This window comes from Sparus aurata, chromosome 10 (assembly GCF_900880675.1).
Source record: "Sparus aurata chromosome 10, fSpaAur1.1, whole genome shotgun sequence".
Taxonomy (NCBI): domain Eukaryota; kingdom Metazoa; phylum Chordata; class Actinopteri; order Spariformes; family Sparidae; genus Sparus; species Sparus aurata.
Genome location: NC_044196.1, coordinates 31,018,086 through 31,041,831, shown reverse-complemented (window position 1 = coordinate 31,041,831; position 23,746 = coordinate 31,018,086). Strand labels below are relative to the sequence as shown.

General features: G+C 44.7%; 1 protein-coding gene across 2 annotated transcripts in view; it reads right to left on the bottom strand.

The window, feature by feature from the left end:
* LOC115590474 (glucosidase 2 subunit beta-like) overlaps positions 1 to 23,746 on the bottom strand; it is a 123,309-nt gene that overhangs the window by 59,362 nt on the left and 40,201 nt on the right. Inside the window, exons 9-10 of one of the 2 annotated variants that reach the window (XM_030431837.1) lie at positions 21,864 to 21,950; positions 10,137 to 10,206 (exon numbers count right to left, since the gene is read on the bottom strand). In XM_030431837.1, coding sequence (XP_030287697.1) covers positions 10,137 to 10,206; positions 21,864 to 21,950 — 157 coding nt within the window. The remainder of the gene's footprint in view (positions 1 to 10,136; positions 10,207 to 21,863; positions 21,951 to 23,746) is intronic. The other variant, XM_030431838.1, reaches the window with a different exon arrangement.

Here is a 23,746-nt window from a genome sequence, read left to right as displayed (position 1 = left end):
AAGTACAGACTGCGAGGGGGAGATTGTTGCCATTGCTGTTGTCTGTAGGTGCCACAATGCTAGCAGCTCTCCAGTCGGTGCTGCTTTCGCCTAGCAAGCTCAACATTTATCATACGGCATGGAGTAATCCTCAACAGCCCGGAGGAAATGAGGTCAATCAGTAATTGAATAATGCCGATCTTTTGACCAATGCTACCATTGGCGAGTCGCAAATCAATACAGACCACCAGACTGGCTTTCACTAGGGTCACCCCTCCACGATCTCTGGCAGGAAATGTGTCTAATGCCGTCTCCTCCGTCAAGCTCATTACTTGCCAAATGTGGGCTGAAGGTGAACCGTGTGGGTGAGCCTCGAGTGTGCGCCCCTAATAAGTGCTAAAGCAGCATGGGGGCCAGTGGGGGAGAACACACGGCGATAATTGAGAGCATCATGGTCAGTTGCAGCATGAATAACCTCTGAGTTAAATATAGCCAGGCACATCCAAGAGTCCAGCGTATCAGATAACAGGCCTTCACAATATACTCTGAGGATGCACCAGGGTTATGTATAAAAGGGGTAATTCCACTGAGGATGTGAAAATGGAAAAAATCCTTGGATTAATATTTCACATTTACCGCTTTAGATGTTATTTTTCCACCAGAAATACTGGCTCGTGTTTATGCTTGCAGTCTGCGAGGCTGGCTTACCGACCAGGAAAAGTAAGCAACTGTCCTAGCTCTCAGAGCCCCAGGGGCCCCCCGGAGCCTCAGGTTTACTCTGTGTCATTTGGCTCGTGGTAATTTGATTCATTGCACTGCATATTTATTTGGGAATATGTGCCGTTAAAGCAAAGTATCAGCTGAAATTCTAACGGCCTCGAGGCGGGTGCTGTATCATTACCTGATCTTGAGAGTTGCTTTTTGTCCACACCTGATTCTGCAGCTACTGCAGTTTTAAGAATTTTAACATCTTAAATGATACGCTGCTTAAAGAGTCAACATCCCAACACACGATAACCGAAGAGAACCACACATACAAACCTGGGAAAATGTGTATTACACTGAATGAGATTTGGTAAAAAAATAATCAACTTGCATGTGTCTGCTGTATTTGATGGCCGAGCAGGGTGCAATCACAATGTATGCTGGGAGGACCGAGGGAGTCAATTTTGCCCCCTATGCCCACTTTAAGGTCGGTTCAGCCACGGGAATTGTTAGTTACAATTGCAAATGGTGAGGACTAGACCTGCCTCAGTAGCACCAGGAGTCCAAAACAATCACAGCATTTCAACTCAAACTGAGAAGAAAATATTAAATGGTCAAATCCTGCACCCACTTAGTATTACTGCTCCCTCATTCTTACCAAGGAGCCGACTTTAAATATTTCAGTGCAGCAATCTGTGTCTGAAATGAGACTGGGCAAAGTTGGGCCTAAAAATATTCAAAAGTGACTCCGACATTGAAACTAAAATCAAGTGTAATAAGCCTTGAAGGAAATGGAATTCAGTTCGTATTTTGTTTTTCCTTCCTAGCTTGCATGTAAATTTGGCAGATTTAATGGCGCTGAATGTTCTACTGCGTTCTGTCACGACACAACCTTGTCGCAGAAAACTACTTCAAATAATTTTATGTGAATTCTTATTTTTGTCTACAGCAAAAGTATGCTCACACCTGGAGTGAAAATCATAATAACATTAGGGAAAGCTTTATGGAGGAGACGGCTCTTCTTTTAAAAAGGGCTCCTGGATAATTATAAAAGACACTGAACACAAACAAAAACTGCCCTTCCAAACAGACGGAGCATCGAGATAAACACCCCGTCTAACAGTGTTTTAATCAAACTTTGTATTATCATTTACACTCTCTGAGCATGTTTGATAGATACAGCAAACAGCTGGTGTGAGAAACATAGTTGAGAATACAAATGATGTTAAAATGCCGTAAAAACCGCTTGTGGACACAAAGGCCCTGAACACATCTCGATTTAATAACACATGTAACAATGAAACGGCCTTATCGACAAGTGACGCTCTTGTTTCCCATCGTCCACTCACGGCACGAGACGCGGCAGATTTGACAAGTATTGGATTTCATAATTAAAAAGTGAGAGTCAGAGTGGTACGCTGCATGGAAATCATTTGAAAGACTGTGTCGTTCAAAAATCTCAAACAAAAGCGTGAAAATGATAAAACGGCGGGTTTATCCGCTCTAACACAACACGCGTGTTCAGCTGTCTAAAGCAGTATCCGAGGGCAAATTCTAAGGCAAAGGAGTGTTTCATACTACATTACTTGGGGTTGTAGGAAGCTTTAGCCTCAGTCATTTGGCACCACATCACATCTGGATTTGCTAGAAACAATAAGTCAGCCGGACGCTGCCCTCAAAAGCTAAGCTATGGAGCGAAGGTAGCTTAACGTTAAGATACTTGTAATTGTAAACTGAAAATGTGTTGCGCAAGAATGAAACAGTAGCTAACCTAAGGGGGACGCGACGTAGTAAACAGTCAATTCAGGCATGATTTCATTTACGCTACTACCATGGCAATATTGCTCGCTAGCTGTCAAACAGTTACTGCACTACATGCAACTGCGCTGTGTAGCATTCACTGTCAATGCAACACCTACAAATGTAGGTTCCAGTGAACCAACATAAACAAAACTTGCTAGCACAAAAACGTCGATCTGTATATGCTTAATAGCATCAGGATCAAACCCTTAGTTATGCAAAATCTACATTCCATAACATTTCAACAGCTAGGAACATAGCTTTGATAAGATTTAAGTATTTGTGTGCATGTGAACTGCATTTCTTTGTCTGTGTTCTGTGCAGAGCTGACTTGGTGCAAAACAAAGACGTAAATAGTTTTTATCTGCACTCGGCAGAAAACCACACAGCCAAAACACAGGCTAATCATTGTTATCAAATCATTTCATACGGCAAAATAATAAACAGCTGCTTTCAAATTACACATATTTGCTGCGCCCGTCTCCTAGAAAAGCACAAAGTCTTTGTTGTGCCAGCGAGCAGGTCAAAGCAAAGTCATTTATCTCTGTTGAGTTGGAAATTAACTTCTGCCTCCGAGCAATTCAACCTAGTAAGAACCCTGCTACGCTGCTGACCTCCCGGGCAACATGCGTGTGGCAAAAATAGCACGGTGGAGGGGGCGCATGACTCCAGATGGGGGGGGCAGATGAGCATCACGTTGTTGATATGACATACATTCCTAGGAAAATGAGAAAAAAAAAAAATCTTGCAGTCGGTTAAATTGCAGGACGAAGATGGGAAGGGAGATGAGCTGCTGGCAAGACAGACGAGCGCAACGGTAACGAAAACATTGCATGTGCAGAACATTTGAGGGTATGAATCGGTAAACGCGGTGCTCAGTTTAATAAGTAATAATGATCCCAGTCTGCTTACGATTCAAGACCGCTGTTAACATCGCAGCCAGTCTAAAAAGATTCCCTCCACCCATAGAGATTTTCACTTTCAAAAGCAATGAGCAGCAATCAAAGTCTCGCCCTTCCACACAAACACAATCAAATTCAAATGTGGCAGAGTCTGCCAATGTTTTCCACCAAGAATTACGCTTCTGTCATAACAAATTAAATACCTACATGTAAAAGTTAAGACACTGTGAGGAGTGCACCTGTCAAATGTGAAGTGATGATTGAAGCCGAACAGCTACAGCTAATTGCTGTCTTTTAGTATCCTTTAGTGCCGGTTCTAAAGACTGGAAACCATCTCAGAAAACCCCCTAGACAGTGTTTCTTGGTAAAAATAAACAAATAAAGAAATGAAAATCGATAGATAAAATAAAGCACACCAGTGAGCCTTTCAAAAAAATGCCTTCACAAATAAAAAAAAAAATCATGCTCAGTCCGTTCTCCAAACGACTGATGGTGATGATAAACAAAGCATTCTGCTCATCAAAGATTAAAGCTGATGGACATACCTGCAGGGCATGTGTGCACTATTTGAATAAAGAACCTATGAAGGACTTTTTTATGCAAAAGTGTAACAGTTATGATGTCGCAAAGAGAAAAAGAAAGTAGAGATGCGCTTTGAGATCTTCTCAGTGAGGTTTGTCCTGAGACGTGAGATGTGCGGTACGGCAGAACGCATGGGCAACTTAATATCTTAATATTTCAACCGCAGCATCGTGTTTGGACGATAATATCATTCTACCAGTATTCACTTTGCCTCAAGTAGTCAAGTTCATGGCCTTAAAAATGCCCGAAGATGTCACGCTGAGCATCCATAGATCCAAAACACACGCTGAAGACAATCTATATAACAGCTATTATTAATGTCCACCTGTTTCAGTTTCTACCGTTTCCATTCTGCTCTTCTCGTTGTTGCTATGACTTCCTGTGCTTGAACGCTACAAGCCAGTTCATGAGCACGGCCACTGCAAATGGCATACAGCTAAAAAAAAAAAAAAAAACAGCAGCAAATTGCCCATTTCAGGCAATTTTACACTGATGTGAACATGGTCCAAAAGACCCAGACTGACGCTGTATCACACTTGCTGTTTACTATCTTTCATCCGCAGGCTAGGTCTCAGTGCTCCATGTTACAGTGAGAATAAGCAGTGGGGAAGTTTTAAGAATGTAATTACTGGGTTTTGACTTTAATCACCTATCACCCAGTTGTGGCTGCTGCTTGTCTGCTCGTCCGCACGGCGACTCGCGAGCCTGAAGAGATCAATTTTCCCGAGCTGTGCTCTCTTTTGTGCGGCCTCAGAGATTTTTGCTAGAGGGGATAATTGTTGTCTTCCACACACTCGCGCTCGGCTGTCGGGACTCACCTGGAAAAGTACATGCAATACAGTGCCGAGAAATCAATTCTGTACAACAGCGCTAATTGGGCTCGCAGCAGAGAGTCAGGAAACGGCTGCAAGCTCACACCCCTTTTCTCCGAGCCAAAGAAAGATGAAGAGCAGAAATTGAATGTGACATGCAAGACTGTGCACTTCATGAAAAAAGCATGTCTGCAAATAGAATACAGTTGGATTCAGCCGCTTCGCGCCTCGACTTCTCATCAAATTCAAGTCTTTCCCTTCAACGCCAGATGGTTTGCACGCGGTATATTACATTTATTCACAGTACATGACCGTCTTTGTACATTTTTTAAAGCACACATTCTCTTTTGCACCAGCACCTCGAATATCAGATCTCCTGTGGCTGGAGAAAATCTTTACTCTTTTTACTTTAGGCAAGCGGCATAGCAATACAGTAGCTTATCTACTGGTGCTGAAAGCTGCTTCAAAGATACTGATTCATACATGTTAGTCAAACAATCACTGGATTGCCCCGTAGCCCTTCATAGCACGGCGAACGCTCTTATCAGCTTACAACACCTTGGATTCCTTTGCACGCCATCCGGCGATCCGACCGTATGTTAGACAAGTATCCACAAGTTAATGTAACTCCGGGCGTCTTACAAAACAGCGACAAAAAGAGTTGATCCCTTACAAGCAGACAAAACCGGATAGGTTCAACAAATACTTCTCTGCAGTAGGTGTAGATGAGTATTTAACTCAGAACATGATGATGCAAATGAGGCATGACTCCAGCAAAGGTAACGTGATAATGAAGTCGTTAAGCAGGCTGTCAAGTCGAAATGGAACACTGACTCGCATAGCTGACGTGCCGGTAACGACAGAAATAAGGCACCGACATGGAGCAACAGAGAGCTCATATTTATACGTATACGTACATACGTGTATTTTCAATGCGAGACTAAAGCATAAACACTCACATGTTTGGAGAAAGGTGTCAGTGATATTTCCTTGTGGGTGTGACTGTTCAACCCCGAGGATGGAAAAACAGACTCTGAGCATTATAGACACATTAACCCGTAAGTCTTAACATAATTAGTATGCTGATGCTTTTGTCACGGCCTCCTAAATATACCGTGCTGTTACTTATTATTATACTTAAATGCCACGGCCGGCGCGAGTGCAATACCAGAAACATGATCTTCTTAAATGATAGGTGATGCAGTCTGATATGTAGAAAATGTGAATTTGTAGTAGGAACTATTAGTTACGCTGAGGTGAAAACATGGATGATTAAACTGTAGATAACAAACAAATAAATGCTGTATTAACCATTTATTAGGGAGACCTGTTCTGCTTTTGCTAGCTTGTTTTCCTTTCTTTCACTGTTTTATGTGTCCCTGTGCATGTAAAAGATCTTAAAGTCTAAAATTTAAAAACACATTTAAAAACACCTCGCCAATAGTCCCGCCCTTAATTCCATGACATCACACTGCGTCACAGAGTCACGCATTTGAATAATTTCATGCCTAGCGTCTAGTTCTGCACCAAGGAATTGATTTAGCGCAGTCGCGTTTGTTGTCGTTAGCAGTGCTGGGTCAGGCGTGCATGGGCTGACCAATCAGAAGAGACTGGGTATCTGGGTAGCTTTAAAGAGACAGGAGAGCTGCAGCGCTATACAACATGAGAAAACTGATGTTTCTGAAGACTGGTGCATGTAAACCGACTCTAGAGGTGAAACTGATGTTCATAAATATTTACAATTGCTTAATAAATGTTTTATAAGTGTTCAATTGTTTGATCATTGTGAAATACCTATTAAGCAAAGTTTAATTAACTTTAATCTGACCACTTATTAATGATGGGTATAAAGTGTCACCACACTTAATCCCAGCTTTCAGAATTTGACAGTCTTTCATATTCACACCGTATCCTTTACATAGTGACCAGCAGAGTCCCTATGTGTAATCACTATGATGGTGTTAATAAATCCAAGTGCTCCCTACAGTGCTTTGTAAGCATTACTCTATTTCCATACCATAAAGGCATGCACTGCATATAACCCTTCACTCTTTACATCAACAATCCGGCTTAAGCAGAATAAATTTGAAGCTTTCTGAAGCTGTGAAACAACCGAGAAATTGTCCGACACCCTTCATTTCATGATTCTAAGGGAAAACCACTGGTTTGGTTGCTGGTGGCTGTCTTAGTGCATGCACTGTATGTTGGCTTCTGTGATTGGGATTGTTTCTCTCCCCCCCCCTCTCTCTCCCTCTCTCTCTCCCTCTCTTTCAGACTCTGAATCAGCAGGTCCCTTCGGTAAACAAGGCAGTGTGATTGTTGGATTTGCATATTCCTGAATAAATCATATTGCATTTCTGCGATAAGCAGTGCACTACTGTTTGGTAGCTTTTCCTCCTCCTTTTTCTTCCTCCTCTCTTCCCTCTACACCATTCACGCATGCTGCCACGAATTAACCCTGATCATGAGGGACCACGGCGAGTGAGAAAGTGCTGCTCAAAATTCATGTTTTCGGCGGTGGTGGAAAAAAAAAAAAACCATGCCATTGGCCCCTGGTGGAGCCCAGGCTGCCAACTACGTGGACAGTTAATCAGGCCTGATAATGATGCATGCCCATGTCCGCCACCAAGGACAAGGATGGCAGCCACGCTCAATGGTGGGAGATGGGGGGAGTAGAAAGCCTGGGAGGAGAGGAGGTGGAGATTAAAGCGAGTGAAGCCACAGAGAATTGAGATAGCTGAAGAGATGGAGGTGGAGAGGAGAAACGGGAAGATAAGTAGTGGAAAGGGAGAGGAGAGGAGGAGGACGAGGAGGAGGAGGAGGAGGACTCCCAAAGATGAGTCTATGAAGGAATGCTAAGGAAGCCGGATCTTCTGGATGAGGTGATCCGACGTGGGTGCAAATTAGTATTTTGTGTGTGTGTGTGTGTGTGTGCACGCAGCCAGGCAGGCATATGGACATGTGTGCATATTCACATCGCTGTGTCTAATGGGGTTGGAGGATGTGGATCTTAATATGAACACATCTACACACTGTAGCCCCCGTTTTAATTACGGCCCTGGCATGCAAAAGAAAAAAATTCTCCATTAACGCTGCATATAGGCCTCAGCCCCCCCCCCTCCATCAGTTCAGCTGATGACTGCTTTTTCCCCTCTCCCCCTTATTCCCCTCACTTCCTTAGGAGAATTGGGCTGCTGGTATTTTGGCTGTGAAAAGGAAACCATCGGACGGCAGGGGCATGAATATTCCAAATGACTAATGTTGCACATGCTTATTTTTGACATATCTGGCTTCCGCAGGGAAATAAAACACTTCTAATGCAGGGGGACCATCTGTTATCTGTTGCTGGTGTTTCAGAGCAGGCGGGCTCGGTGTGCACACGCTCGCTCATGCACACAAAAACACACACAGGCACGCGCGCGCACACACACACACACACACACACACACACAAATGCACGTACGCACACAGACAGGCAGACAGATCGACACATTCTCACACAGCAGGAGGCGTACATAGACAGCGAGACACATGCGCACACACATGTACTAACAGCTGAATCCGTCGGGAGCACGCTCAACAGACAGGCTCTAAACTCCTATACAAATTGAACACCCTCTTTTTTTTTTCCTTTTTTTTTTTTTTAATTCAGTGTGTTTGTCAAACGCGCTGTAAATCTCGAGCTGTAGGGTGACAGGGAATGCACACACTTTTTTATGCTCGCCATAAATACCTGGGCCTGTCTCCTCGCAGCAGCTGGAGCGGGATAATATGCTCGCGGTGTGAAGGGGGAATAAACTAGCTGCCTCACCTTGAAAATAAAAATAAAAAACACGCGAGACACGCAAACAGCCCTCTGCATCTAGCACACATCGACACTGAGTGCAGCACACTCGGATCTGTTTGGAAGTCTGGCCAAAGGAATAGATGCATGGTAAACAAAGCTCTCTTATGCATGGATAATCTCTTTGTTATTTTCAGACAATAGCCAGGCTTCTAGGTATGCCTCTATTCAAGCAACTGAATATTTCTGGATGGCTATATTTGCCGTAGAGTTCCCTTCCAAACCTCTGCCGGCACATTTCAACACCATAAATTGTGGTTAAAAGTAGATTCTAGGGGAGATCAAATGTCCCAAAACTGAGATACAGCAATAATTAATCAATCGTAGTAGTTGTTTGAACCCTCTTATATATATTTAAAGGCTCGAGTTTGGTATTGCGGCCGCGAACATCTCAGTTTTTGAAGCCATATCCGCATGACGATGTCTGAATGAGACTGTGGAGCTGGGAAGGAGATAGCATTTGGATTTGACTGAAAACAAAGCTGGCTACGCCTGAAAGCTAACCCCGCTTTACCGCCTGTTTTACTGTACATGGGACCATCATTTACTAAATAAACATCACGCTGCGTTGAAGGAGACTACAAATTAGCGATCGATAGCAAAAACTCATAAGGAAAACTGTTTACTGAGTTTATTATTGAAGTGAGAAGTAGTGTCATTTTCTCATAAGCTTACATACAATCACACTTCTTTTTGAAACCATTGGAGTCTCCCCTTACGTTGGCAGGTTTAAGTCACGGCCTCATTTTCCTCTTTGAAACATGCTTTAATCACATAAAAACAAAAGGTATTGTGGATTTGTCTGGCCGACCTACATGACACCTGAAGAATCAAAGTGTTCATTTTGTTCTCTTCAACGACAGATCGATTAGGACGCGAAAGCATTAAAATTACGCACATTTCATCGTTCACCAAGGATTCTGGCCGATTAGAAATCGATCGATCATCAAAACATCTCTGCTCTGCTGTGTGGAGCTCAAACCGCCTGGTCAAACACCAGTTACTCGTCTTGTTTTGTTGTCTATTCCAAGTTAATGCGACCTTAATTGTTACCCGGCTTGCAAACAAACATCACGTGTCTGTTATCACCGTATCTGTAATAATCATACTGTCCCGCACAGTCAGAAGATGCTTCTAGCAGAATGTTTGCGGTACACTTCCTCCCAAAACATCACCACTATCTCTGCGCGCAGGTGGACCAGGTGCTGCCATTCAGGCATTTGTGTTCGATCCTTCGCCTTTTATTTTGAAGGAAGCACGGCAAATTCTCTAAACACTCATTCTGGCTGATCAATCGTGGGGACCTTGATTCAATCATGTGAAACTAGCATCAGGCTAAAAACAACAACACAAACACACAAGAAGTAGTAAACTTTGGGCATTATCAAAATTTGTGTTGCAGATGACCTCATGCGTGCATTGACGTTTCGACCACGCGGGCACGTGACGTAGCTTCGTGTGGACGAATTTTGGGGCAAAGAGAGAGGACATGGAGGAGGTTTAATATCTTACCTCTGTCAACCGCCTTTAAGTGAGGATCTTCACCCGCAGGACTGCCTGGTGCTCCCGGTGTGTCTTTGATCTACAAGCACATAATGGAAGCAGAGAGGGACAGAAAACAAGGTCAGAGATCTATACACTTATAAGACCTTGGGTAGCACCTGCATTAATGCATGAGGCGACAACAAAAGCGTGTGTGTACGTGCGAGTGTGTGTGTGTGTGTGCGCGAGAAAGAGAAAGTGATGTTGAAAGATCATTTCAGCTCAAGTCCATGACTCTAATATGCACCTCCCAGCAGACATGAAGACTGAACAGTGTGCGCTTGATGTTGCAAAAATACAAGGTTCCTTTCTGTGCTCTAGGAGGCTCCCAGGAGTCTTTGAGAGACAGTTTAATGATGAAAGACAACATGCCTGGATGCTAGTGTTCTGTTTTAGGTCACAGGGGAAAAACAGGCAGAGCCAAAACAATTTTAGGTCTTTAATTTTCTTTTTAAGATGCCACATGAATTTAAGAGGGATCCTAGTCATGCTGTGGATGCTAACCTTGTGGAAGGTTTTGCGGGAGATAATTACAAGCGGTGGCTGTAAAATATTGACATACTGAATATCAAAATATTGACATTTATCTCTAGCCGGCACCTGAGGATAGAAAGATGTGTGTTATATTCTGCTGTTGATGCTCGTAGGCATTCTCTATTATGATAATAAAGCGGCGAAACATTTTTTTTTTTTTTTTTTTTTTTTGCAAAGCATCAACTCTTTCCAGAGTGCTCATGATGCTGTGGAGGAATGAACATGACAGGATTCCCACATATGGAGCCGAGGAAATATGGGCCTGAGTCGAAGAGTTGTCGCACGCTGACATTTCCCCCCCCCCCCCCCCCTTTCGCTGGAAACCAGACAGTAAACTCAACTGTGCAAGTGAGAGACGTCGCCAAATGCAATGTGACTCACCACCTCTGAGGAGAACAAAAACCTGCTTAAGATCACTGTGACATCGCAGGCAGTATTTGCGGTACAGAATATTTTGACAGATTGGACTGAATACAAATGTGAAAACTGTCACGCCGGAAAAAAAAATAAAATAAGAAAACACGCCGCTGAGTGACTGTGCTGGAGAAGATCTTTTTAAAACAATAATCCACCCATGTAGTTTTGTCAGCTCAGGTAAGAGATCTGGAAGGCAATTGCTATTAATACCAAAACTGGCGCATTGATCGCAGCTCTGCGTTCCTGATAGTTTCCCCCCCCCCATAACATCCAGGTTACAGTAATTTAGTCTGTCATTAAAGGATGACAAGAAATAACAAGGAAAGCTTTTTCAAAAACGCAAAACACAACAGTACCGAGCTGAGGCGAAGCTTTTCCGGCGACACGCTGACATTTAATTGAGTACAGTGTCTCGATCACATCTAAAACCATCTGTAGCAGAAATAGGCTAATTCAACGTCACCTTACAAGCCAGCAGCCAGTTAGCTTAGCTTAGCTTAGCATAACCACTGAGGCGGGAATAGCTAGCCGGGCATCTAAAAGCAACATTTTTCAGTTGTGAACACGTGCAGGCAGGGGCGGTTCTGGGGGGGGGGGGGCCCAACAGGGGCCAGTGCCCCCGTAACTCTGAGTCTGGACCCTCCTGTGGCCCCCCCGACAGGGAGTCTGCATCAATAATACAATGACAGATTTCTTGCAATGATTTTGTTTTGAAGGGAAAGGCAGAAATAAAGTGTCTTAGCAGTTTACTAACCAATCAAAATCGCTGAAATTGTAAACACTGTTTTGTCTGAATGAGGGATTTATCCTTTTTCCCGGGTTGTATGTGCCCCCTAAAAAAAAAGCCGGCCCCAACCTGGCCCCCCTATTAAAACTGGTCTAGAACCGCCACTGCATGCAGGGCTGGTTGTTGAGCTGCTAGAGTCCTCCGACCATCTGAATTGCTGTGGAATGAATCTATTTAACTGTGAAATCTCAGCATTTTAAATCCTGGCCTGACCGGGCCTTTGTACAGAAATACAGTATAGAATTACTAGATAATCTGCATTTTATGGACCTGGATACAAACGACATGCGTGGGACCTGAAAAGCTGAAGGACCTGTCCGTGACTCTAATTCATACAGTCCATTCTTTAGTTAGAAATGCTTTTGATCCGCCACAAAAGTTGAAGTGTCCTCAAGACAACAGTAAGCGCTCACCTAGCCGCAGTCGCCACAACAAGAGAAGCCTCCTGCGCGTATTGTCGCGCTGCGAGAGGCAGAAATAATGGAAGCGTCACTTCAAGCTCCGTCCTCTCGGCCCTACCTATCGTTTCATGTCCACATCATTCTGCAGTTCCTGTTTATGTCTGGGAACGAGGCACGGGCGGAGGAAAAGCCTTCAAGCAGGCCACATGCGCCGCTTTAAGGAATCAGCCCGGCACATGAAAACAGAGGCCAGCTCTTGAAAACTGTCTGCCTTTGAAGGATCTTTATTCTCCGCTCCCCAGCTGCCGGAGATGTGTGTAACAGCTTAGACATACAATGGATGCACCGCGGGTATTTGTCCGCCGAGAGCCGGGCCCGCTAAATGAAAAGAGGGGCGCACATACCCAGGAAGCGCCTAATTAATTGACAAGCAAGATATTTTTCGAAATGTATAATCATCAAACAGACTTCATTTTGTTCCCCCACCAACCACCCTCGCCAACCAATCTTCCCAGGCGACTTACTTAAGAGACTTATCTTATAAATACAGCCCTAATCAAAATAAATGACTAAAAGCTCTAAGGGAGTTGAAGGCTATACACATTTACATCTGAGGGAACTGATGCAATTTAAATAGCCGCCTGTGCAGCGACTTAAAGGTTGGAAAACGCAGAGAATCCCAAACTTACGTAACACTTTCGGTGGCTTTTTCTGCGCGTTGCTGCTCAAGTTTGGCAGACCTACATTCATGACAGCCAAGTAGGAGAGACACGGCCTCCTTCTATGCGTGTGTTATGTTCAATTCCCTCTGCAGCATGCTCAGTTGGTGAGTGTGTCATATTTTACAGAGGATTCTTAATATTTTATGTGTCACATGCTTTTAGCCTGTCTGAATGCACTTGTGTGTACATGCGTGTGCTCGGCGCGACTCGTTTATGCGTCTGCTGCTCCACATTCCTCCGACCCCTGGTCGACGTTTCTTACACAACGAAGCGGTGACTCATTTCGAAACTGCCAGTAGCTTTGCGAGCTGCGTTATAGTCGGCCGGTGATGCCTAGGTAAGGTGAAACATGGGAGATGGATGGATCGTCGAGTTTCCCTTGAGCCGAAGTTTTAATGGATATGTTGCTGCCACGCAGCCCGGTACAACAGATTGCACTGTGAAGCCACATCTCTCAGTGTCCACCGGCTCTCTGCTAACTCAAACAGAAGCCGCTGGAGCAATTTCACACTCAGGCATCAGCTGTACCAGAGTCAAATTTTGGGATTCATGTGGGGACCGCGGTGTTCAAGGCACGACCGGTATCTCTGCAGAGGCGCCGGGTTTAATGGTAAACGCGGCAGCGGCACAATGTTTGCAGAGCTCCCAGAATCTCCTCTGCCTCGTGACACTCTTGCTAATGCAAACTGAACTTGACTGTGACATTTGTGGAAGCCTCTGCAGAGTTTGACTTTTGGACGGGAGTGCAGAAATGGAGGGTCGATATGAACCCAGCGTGGGACCTTTAGCAGAGCTCCCCACTTACTGCACCGAACAAGTTCTCGCACCTCGTCTTGGAAGTGGGCTGCTTTTCAGAGCCTTCCGAAGCACTCCAACTCTTAAGTCCGAGTTGTCCGAAGTCTCTGTGAAACCACAAGAGGGATCTGCTTTAGCTCAACGAGTGCTTTTTAGGCTGCGCCGAGTCAAACCCCTTTCAAATGATAAAATAACAGAGGAGGTTTTATTGTAAAGACCTGTTTTTTTGCGATAGTGCTACGAGTGTTTACAGCCGCTCCTCTGACCAGTACACAAAACGAGGGCGTCATTAGTTAATTAGTTATTAGAAGTGGAAATGCAGCTCCCCGCAGCGCTGGGCTGCTGTGCCGAGTCAAACTGAGTGGAGCCAAGCCGGCAGTGCAGGAAAAATACAAGATATTCTTCAGTGAGTTTCAACAGTTAGTGGTCGAATGATTCCCTTAAATGCATAGACTCTATTTTAGTATGTGCGTGGTCAGTCCTGCATCGCCTGCTATCCCACAATGCTGTGAAAGTTCTCTCGCGTCCCTTAAAAACAGAGAAAACTGGACAGAACTTTGCTCACATCGCGCCGCATTCAGCGGGTCCTCGCCAAAAGACTTTCTGTGCTAACGACACGACCTTACATCTGCCTCCGCCGCTGATCGACGTCAGATGTCTTCACATTATTCATCCGAGGACCGCAAAAGCTTCCCGTGGCAGCTGAACGACACAACCAAAGCGGATTTTCTGTCGAGAACAGTCTGCACGGAAGAACACACCACGAACACGACACGGAACCAAAAATGATCACTAAAACCTGCTCTGTTTGGATTGTATGGCCCAGGGATAGACAAGATGACGATTTTAGATCCAGATCGATCTTCAAGGCGTCCACAATCCACTTTTCAGCCAACGGGGCATTTCAAAACCGAGGGAAAAAAAGATCCCAGTTTAGATCGTGGGTCGTGATTGCGGTTAAATAGATCATGATATGGCTCTTGGACCAGATCGCCAGTAAAAACAATACAAAGACAAGTATTTCAGCTCACGCTCCTGTTCGTCAGCATTCATAACAACGCTAAATATAGTTTAGCTAGTTGGAATCAACAACTGATTCATTACATACCATCCCTCTAATATCCAACAGTATTTTAACAGGAAAAAAAAAAAAAATGCATTCCTTTTTTTCGCAGCCTGTGTTTTTTTTCTTTTCCCATTCTGTTTAAGTTGGCCATGTTTTGAGGATCCGAACCTGGCAGCACTCGAGAGCAGATCAAGGCGGCGCAGACAGTGTGTGGTGGTGTAACCGTGCATATGTGCGCCTGGGAGACGGCGCGTGTGCTCCGCGAGAGGTAAAATAATGACAGGCGAGAGCGGGTGGCGGGTGACGCGGCGACGACAGAAAGCGCCTCGCGCTCGAGGCCTCAGGCTGGGCAGCTGCGAGAAACTTCTTCTGTCTTATACCCACTTCCTCTGGTCTCCTCCCCCCCCTCCACCACCACCTCCTCTCCTCCCTCCTCCTTCCCCCCCCCCCCCCCCCTGTGGCACTGTTTAAACAGAGGACAAAGACGCCCCGAGTGGTTTTTCCTTTTTCCAATCCCGTACATGGCTGCTGGCACTTTCCTCTTCTGTATCTCCAGCTCACAGCCAGAAGAGTGACGGAGTGAGTCATGGCGGTTCTAACAAGTGAATCCTTTGATTAATTTTAATGGCACTTGCTAACAAAATCTTCCTCCACTAGGAGAAGCTTCTCCCGTCCATTACTGCATGTTATCATATTTTATTTTCCGACATGAGTCGAGATAATGTTTGAGACGGGAAAAAAAAAGATTACGGCGGTTGCTGCAGTTGCACATTTTGCACCTTTTACCGAATGAGTCATGTCCTCTGCAAGACCGTGTTTGGACTTTAAACTGATACCGCGATGAATACTGACACTTTTCAAAGTTTGCCTGCATCCGTTTCTCTGTGTCTGTGTGTGTGTGTGTGTGTGTGTTCATGGGTGTGCAAGCGAGAGAGAGATAAGTATGACGCCGGCTGTCTGAGCAGCACACTTGACTTTGAAAACTACAGTCAGCGGTAAATTCATGAACATATGGCGGATTTATGTGTGGCTGAGTCTGTAGAAAACGCACGGTTTTATGAAAATGAGGGACACACACACACACACACACACACACACACACATGCACACACACGTAGCATCTTTTATACATCACTGGCACCCTCTGCTGCATCCTGGGACACCGGTTCAGACAAGAGCGGGAGCCAATTAAAGTTCTTTAATCTGGAAAAATGACTGCGTTTCTCTTTATGTATGCGTGCGCGCTGGATGGTTATCAGCGGCGGAGGAAAGCGGCAGCTTGCGTGTCGCCGTCGCGCTTTCAGGTCATGCCAGTTGGCTTTCCCCGACGTGCGACTCGCGGTGAGATCCAGACAGAGCAGGCAAAAGAAAGAGAGCAGAAGGGGGAGAACATGGCAGCCGAGGACTACCACTTCTACATCAAACGAATGTTGTCACAACAGAGCAGCCGAGCCGCCCCTGTTAACTGTGACACCGTTCAGCTGCTCGTCACACCGAGCAAAGCAAGGTGGAAACCTACTGTAAGTCATGCAAGCACACTGTTTATTAAATAAGAGAGCGGGAGACAAGGGGGAGAGAGGGGAGAGAGCGGCGACGCAGCGGCAAAGTGAGCATACTGTAGTGTTGTCAAATCTCGGTAAGTAGCATGGAAAGGCAGCGTTTTGTCATCCCTCCATGAAATTGAATGCTGGGGAGGGAAATGAAGTGTGCCTTCCAATAACAGTAAAGGCAATCACTGGAGCTTGCACTCGAGAAATATGATATTGAGAGGCTGGGCCCCGGAGTTTGAGCGGCGCTGAAAGAAACAACAAAAGTGATTATTTAGTGGTATTATTTCATGGTTGACGCAGCGTTTTTTTCCCGTAACGTGCAGCTGAGGGAAGGCTGAGGTCAGCTTAAAAAGGTATAATGCAGATGGGAGTCATTCTGCATCACGAGAAAGTCACTGGAAGATACGAAATGACACTTCCCTCTCGATGATTTCAGTATTTGACTCACGACTGTCGACATCAAAGTTGGCGAGCCGAGCCAAGTTAAGTTTCTGCATGATCTTAAAAGCGTGTAATCGTATCATTAAGTGCGATAAACGTTGCAGTCTGTGCAAAACACAGATTTGCATCCATATGTTGGCATTTTAGCTAACGGTATCAGATGGATCGGCAGAAGTTCTGTAGTCGTACTAAAATTTAAAGAAACAGCTAAATGATCCGCAGCCAGACTCCGGCCTGAAGTCGTCTGTGACAGAAGGAAAACGGGAGGGGAAGAAAGGAGTAGGAGTGTCAGGAAGACAGACCAAAAAAGAAAGGCTGTCTCCTAGCGGACGCCGGCGTATGGGCCTGTCAGTCGTCATTGCGTGCCACTCTCCCTGCTCGACACGGTGAAACTGAGGCAATGTACCCCATGAAATATTCACCAAAGTTGTCTTTGCTTAAAAAGGAGAGAGAGAGAGCGAGGGGTAGCTAAAAAAAATGTGCTGCGATGGATAGATGTGGCGAGTCCCCCAAAAGCTCTTGATGTCAGCTTTGCTTGGGCCTCTTTACAAGAGGGGGGGGGGGGGGGGGGCAGGGAGACCGGCAGGGGGTCCATTAAATGTTCACAAAAGCTAACCCCTAACAGCGTGCCAGTCTCAAGAGCAACGGCCCCCAAGCTCCCAAAATACTCTGCTAATTCTGCTGCACTCTCCCAAATATCCAGAGCACGCTCTCGCTAGTTCTGCTGACGCCGCTGGTTCTCGCTTTTTCCAAAATATATATATATTTTCATTTCACACGTAAAGACGATTCAATATTTTCATTTATTGATGCTCGAGTAGCACCTTAAAAGCAGTTAGAGCAGCCATTTTGGGTGGATTACAGACAGCGGGTTCATCGCTTTCAACCAGGATTCACTTTGACATTTAATACTGAACCACGGCGTGCTTGTTGCCATTCCATCCAACGATGTCTTTTTCGCAAACACAAGATCACACCAACTTTGACCGCGGCAATCTGCCATCTCTTTCTGCTGGAAGGAACGCGAGAACAATGCAAAGAGTGGAAAAATAAGTAAAAGGATGTACGGGGTCTGTTTGGGCTGCACAAATCTCCTGCGATCTTATCCACTGTAACGAAGGCCTGCAGTCGTCTGGCAACCCTTTGACGAGGCAAAGCTCAAGTCATGTAAAATTAGAGAAAAGACTGAATAATTAGCTAATTAGGCTGTATGAGAGATGCGGTGATTCATTAACGATGTTTGCTTCTTAAACAGAACACACTGTCATGGCCACTGCGTTCGTGACGGCCTCTGTTGCCGGGATGAAGAAGAAAAAAATAAACGCCATTAGTCGCCACGGCTACAATTCAAGGCTCCAACATGTGACAACCAAACCCAGTTCTTTGTATCTGCGCGAGAAGGTCAAGTTTGTCCTCAGTCTTGTTGTAACATATTCTATTTTTTTTTTTTTTTCCCATCTCCAGGAAATCAAAGAGGGTCTGAGTGATTTGGACGTATGGCTGAGCGGATGTGACAGATACGCCCGATCAGGCAGTGAAGAGGTTTGGAGTGGCTGGAAACCTCTTGAGGATATAAGTGTCATACTGATGTTTAAGTGCCGTATAGCTGCGCAAATGTCTCTCACAGCAACAGAAGGGGAAGCTTATGATTGTTTGATTATAGATGGTGATCGCTCACCAACACTTCTCACCAGCCGGTTTTGTAGCCATTTTGCGCACAGCGATAAATAAATCAAGTCCATCACACCAGCAGGAAGCGGTGAGCATTAAAAATGTATAATATCCCGCAATCCAAGAAAACTTCCCCTTTTTTTTTTTTTTTTAACACGGAGATGATAAAATGTCAACAGGGGAAAGAAAATACGAGCTAAACGCAACCAAAGAAACGGTGAAATAACAGCGGCAGAAGAGTAAAAGCGCTGTACTGCATCACATCTTATACTGTACCTATAAGAACTATGAGAGCACTTACCGACAACCTGCTATCATCATCTAGAAACAAAAGAAAGAGCTTCTGAGTGCCACAAATTATCTTATCCACGGGTACAATGAGAGTTTTTGAAGGATTTCCAAACAAGCCCAGCAGTTTTTTTCAGCAAGTACCTTCTCTAAAGCTTTGCCCATAAATAAATCACATACTAACCACTGGACTAAAAAAAGACTCTCGAATATCTTGAGGTCCACAGAAAATGAATATCATTTGTCATTTTACCCCCAGGAAGACTAGCGACTATTTTACAGAAGCCATTTTTGGTTTTTTTGGGTTTTTTTTGCTTTCCAAACCTGAAGACTTAAAGGACCAATATGTAAGAATGCATCACCTGTTATTTCATTCTACCAATAAGGAGGGGCAGCACATCAATGGAGAGACTGCTAACTGCAGCTAACTGTATTCTGATGTATCGGCAGAGGGCTGCTGTGGCTCAGGGGTAGAGGCAGCGTCTCTGGTCGCTGGTTCGATTCCCCTGGTCTGCATGTTTAAGTGTCCTTGGGCAAGATACAGAACCCCAAACTGCTTCTGATGTGCTGGTGGGCACTTTGCATGGCAGCCCCCGCCATCAGTGCAAGTCTCTCCATGACATGAAATCTGCATGACATCCATGACTGTAGCTATAGCTAGCATGTTAGCTTAGTTAGCCATGCAGCTAGCTGGGGGAGTGTGAGTGTTTACATCACTAGCACGGGAGGATAAAGGTTTTCAGGCCCAGGCTTCGCATTTGTTGATGCATAAGAAAACCGTTATTCCACAAAGTACGAAAAAAAGAATCATATATATATTAAAAAAGCACAGTCCCCATCAGTATTAAAATCGCACTTTCAACTTGGCAATGATATTAAAAGTTTTTTAAAGGATACTTGACCCTAAATGAAACCTGTCAGGAGAAAAGAAAATGTCCCACTTAAGTACGTTTCACATGTACACTATTCAGTTTCTACTGGAATGAGGGGTGTGAAAACCAAGGTCAGATTCTTCTAAAGGGTTCTGAAACCTATAAAAGCAATGCCTTTCGGAGACTGGCCTTATATTTTCAAGACTTCCTTGGTGAGGTGTGACAAGAGGCAGCTCTGGTGATATTTCTAATGTGGGTATTCAGAACGGCGCTGCTGCTGCCAACAGTAATAGTGCAAATAAAATAATTCCAGTCAAGTCCACATGAATTTCAGTGGCGTTTCCATGAAAAGACGGAGGACAGGACCTCGCCTTATAATTCACATTCTATGATAAAGCTACACTAAGAGAAGCCCGGCGCCTGGTGAAATCTTATCTGAACCCCGATGTTTTTTGTCTATGGAAATGACGAGCTTCTTATCGGCAGAGTGGGTTATTTGAGCAGATCCTCGCTGTGGCTTAGCGATGGGACTCAATCACTGCTGCCCAGCGATACAGGCCTCACTTTCGTCCGCTCCCTCTCCTCATCTTTTTATCTGGAGGAGCGGAAATGAAAGGATGGTATCTCGCACTCTCCGCGTCCTCAGCTCAGGAGACAGCGAGAGGCGCGGACATTTTCTTTCGGGCCATCGCTGTCAGAGGAAAACATGCGGTTTATAAACCTGCGCTCGGAAGGAAATATGTCGGCAGCTTGGGGACTCTAAATTAACACAGGCTGAAGAAAGGACGGTATTATGAGGTTGTTTGTGTCGCGGCTGTCAAGATAGAATAGAACCACGAGATGAATCTAATCACACGCGGGTAACTAGAGGAACATCGCGGCGTCGAGTCACCAGCGGCTACATTTACAAATCTGGAGTAATCAAGCTTCTGCACATTTCGGTTGAAGCAATACAATTCTTCCTCATTCTGTGCTTATCATCTATGTTGTCTCTTGTCTCTATATTGTTACTGGAGGTGACTGCACACAGTAAGTGAAGATACCAGTGCTTCATTTTCTTATGTATCTATCTAGTCAGTTTTAGGAAGCTTTTGTTGAACAGCTGCAGGAAGGTTCTGGGTACGGATGAAAAGCAAAACGGCGCAGAGAAAGAAAGATCTGAACTTACTATAGGTATACAAAGGAAGAGATCAACGATGTACGGCTTGTAAGGCTTCACACAGCAGATAAATAGTCAATTTCAGTAAAATGGCTGCAAAGAGACAAACTTAACCACTGTGATGAACCATCTTGCCGACTGAAATCTGTTGTGAAAGTGTGAGCTAACCTTTGAGGGAAAGGATGGAGTTTCATGTAAGCATGATAACTTTGCTGAACTCAACTTGATGTTGAAGGAAATGTAAGTGGTTTTGCATGGATATGGTCACAGACATTTCACTCAGTGCCACAAACATTAGACAAAATGTCAGAGGAGCACCCAATTAATTGGGATGCATCCTCCTGAAACCATGAATATCTAAACCAATCCTCATGGCAATCCATCCAGTAGATGTTGAGATATTTCACAGATAAGGGTGCCAACTTTAACCTGCTGGTGGCACAAAACCAAAATCACCAAATTACTTAAATTGTATCCTCTGGGTACCATGAATGTGTGCACCAAATGTTCGATTCATCCTGTAGCTTTTGAGACATTTCATTGAAAAAAGGTGACAACTTCAACATGTTGGTGGCGCTAGAGGAAAAATTAAGGGATCCCCAAGTTACATATATATACATATTTTTATCCTCTGGGTACCATGAACGTGTACACCAAATTTAATGGGAACTGATGCAAGAGTTGTTGAAGCGCTTGAGTCCCGAGCAAAGTGGAGGACCAATGATTTCACATCTATTTAGCCACACTGGCATGGTGAAAGATACATTCGCATTATACAATTAAAAAAAAAAAAAAAACAGTGACGCAAGCGTTTACAAATCATATCTCTTCACATCTGTGGCGAAGAAAGTTTACAACATTTACAAAACCCACTGCTGAATATGACAGATCTCAAAAGGAGAGCTCGATGAATTCTTCTGAAAGCTAATCCGGTGAGGAGTGAATGACGAATGTGGTCAAAGAGAAAAAAACACAAAAGATCGATGGAGCTCACCTTGACACTGTCTCCTTTTGTCAGGATGTCCCAGAGTGTGTGCTGAAACTTGGTGAGATCCATCTGATGGCCTCCTCCCAACAACGCCTGGGGTGAACAGGTACGAATCAAACAGAGTACTTTTTAAATGATGCATGAACAACAACAAGTTAAACAAGCAGCTTTTAGTCAAATAGCATACGCACATATTCATATTTATAAGCGCCCAATATCTTCACAGGCATTCTACACACAACACGTTCTTCTCTTGTAAATTCTTAATACAACCAAACACACGAGCTGCACCGTGAGTGGCCGCGTCTCCTCAGGAGCATGTATATATTCCGACACATATCTTGGGCTGCACACCAGCTCGTAATCTTGCATCTATTGCAGAGTGCCTGCCGGCCCCACAGGTATGGGCTTATAAAAAGTGCATTACATGACTGATAATAAACTGCACAGCATCCATCTCCCATTCAGCTCACCTCCCAATAATCCCCGCTGCCATATCTGCTTATCTATTCAAGTCACTCGCTCATTAAATCAGCTTTTACAGCCAAACGGAAGAAGTTTACTGCTTATAGAAGTCAAATACCATTAATCACGGAGAGGGCTGTAGTTATACAGATAAACTGCATGTTTTAATTCACTGGAGGACAAACACATCATTCCTCCTATCTGAATAAGCTCCAGCAGGGGGAAGGAGGAAAGAAAAAAAAAAAAAAAAAAAAGGGAGGGGAAAACATTGACAAGCGAATTAATCTGCTGTCTTTTGCCTGCTGAAATGGAAGTCAGTGAGGCGGTGCGTACCAGTGGATACCCATCAGTCACAGGACCTTGTGCGAGGCCTGAAAGAGCCGAGCGCGACGCTGCGGCACACTGGGAGGTAAAGGATGGGGACGGAGGGGTGGAAGGTGGCGGAGCTTTCGGTGTTTATTCATCTGAAACAGTGTCCCCTGGAAGCCATTTTGGCAGCGATGTATCACAGCAGGCACTGACCTTTAGATACTATGCACAATTAAGCTAAGCTAATAAACATAACTGCGGATCTGGACATTTGGAGTGGAAGGCAGGTGCTGGGAAAAGTTCTTTTGCGCTTAGGTGGGCTTTTCAAAGCAACACTGAAATGTGTTTGTTTGAAATGCATACAAATGACGCCGCGCGCACCGAGAGGAAATGAGCTGGGAGAGTTTTGTCTGAGGCTGAAGCTCACGGTTTGTTCTGCAGTATTCAGTCTTTATCCTTTGTTGCCGTTGACACACTCTTTGTACCTTTGTTTCAGAAGAAGGCACAATTATGCTTGGATTGATTCCACAGAAGAGAATTATCAAAAACTATTTCTTATCGTCAGCCAGGGAGGTAATGTTTCCACCCAGGTCCGTTTTGATGGTTGGTTAGTGGGATACGGGAAAAGACTTTACTGACCAGAAAAATGAACACGTGGAATTATTTTTCACCATTTTTAACAGAGAAGAAGCATTTTTCATATCAGGCGGTTGGTTATTTAGGAGTGTATGGCCGCATTTAGACAAACTGTGCTGCGTTGATGCACCGTCAGGTCGGGTCAAAGCATGTCCAACTGCCTCCAAGCGACCTCTTCCAGATCCAGTTCGTCATCCGGTCGCCTTTTTCAATCAATTAGCTGTAGCTGCCAAGCAAAAAATTGTCGCAACAGCCTTAAAATCCGTGATGATAAGTAGCTGGCTACCGGTGCAATAGTAAAGAGGCCGCTGCTTTTCAAACCTCATCTCCTTCAGGCGAGTACATCTGTTCAGGGCGAACCTTCAAGTATAGCCCTGTTGTGATGGAGATGAAAATACCTGTCGCACCAGGAAGACACACCGAGTCCCACCGAGTCAAGCAAAGCCAAGCTAGAACATGTGCATGGAAAAGGGCCATGA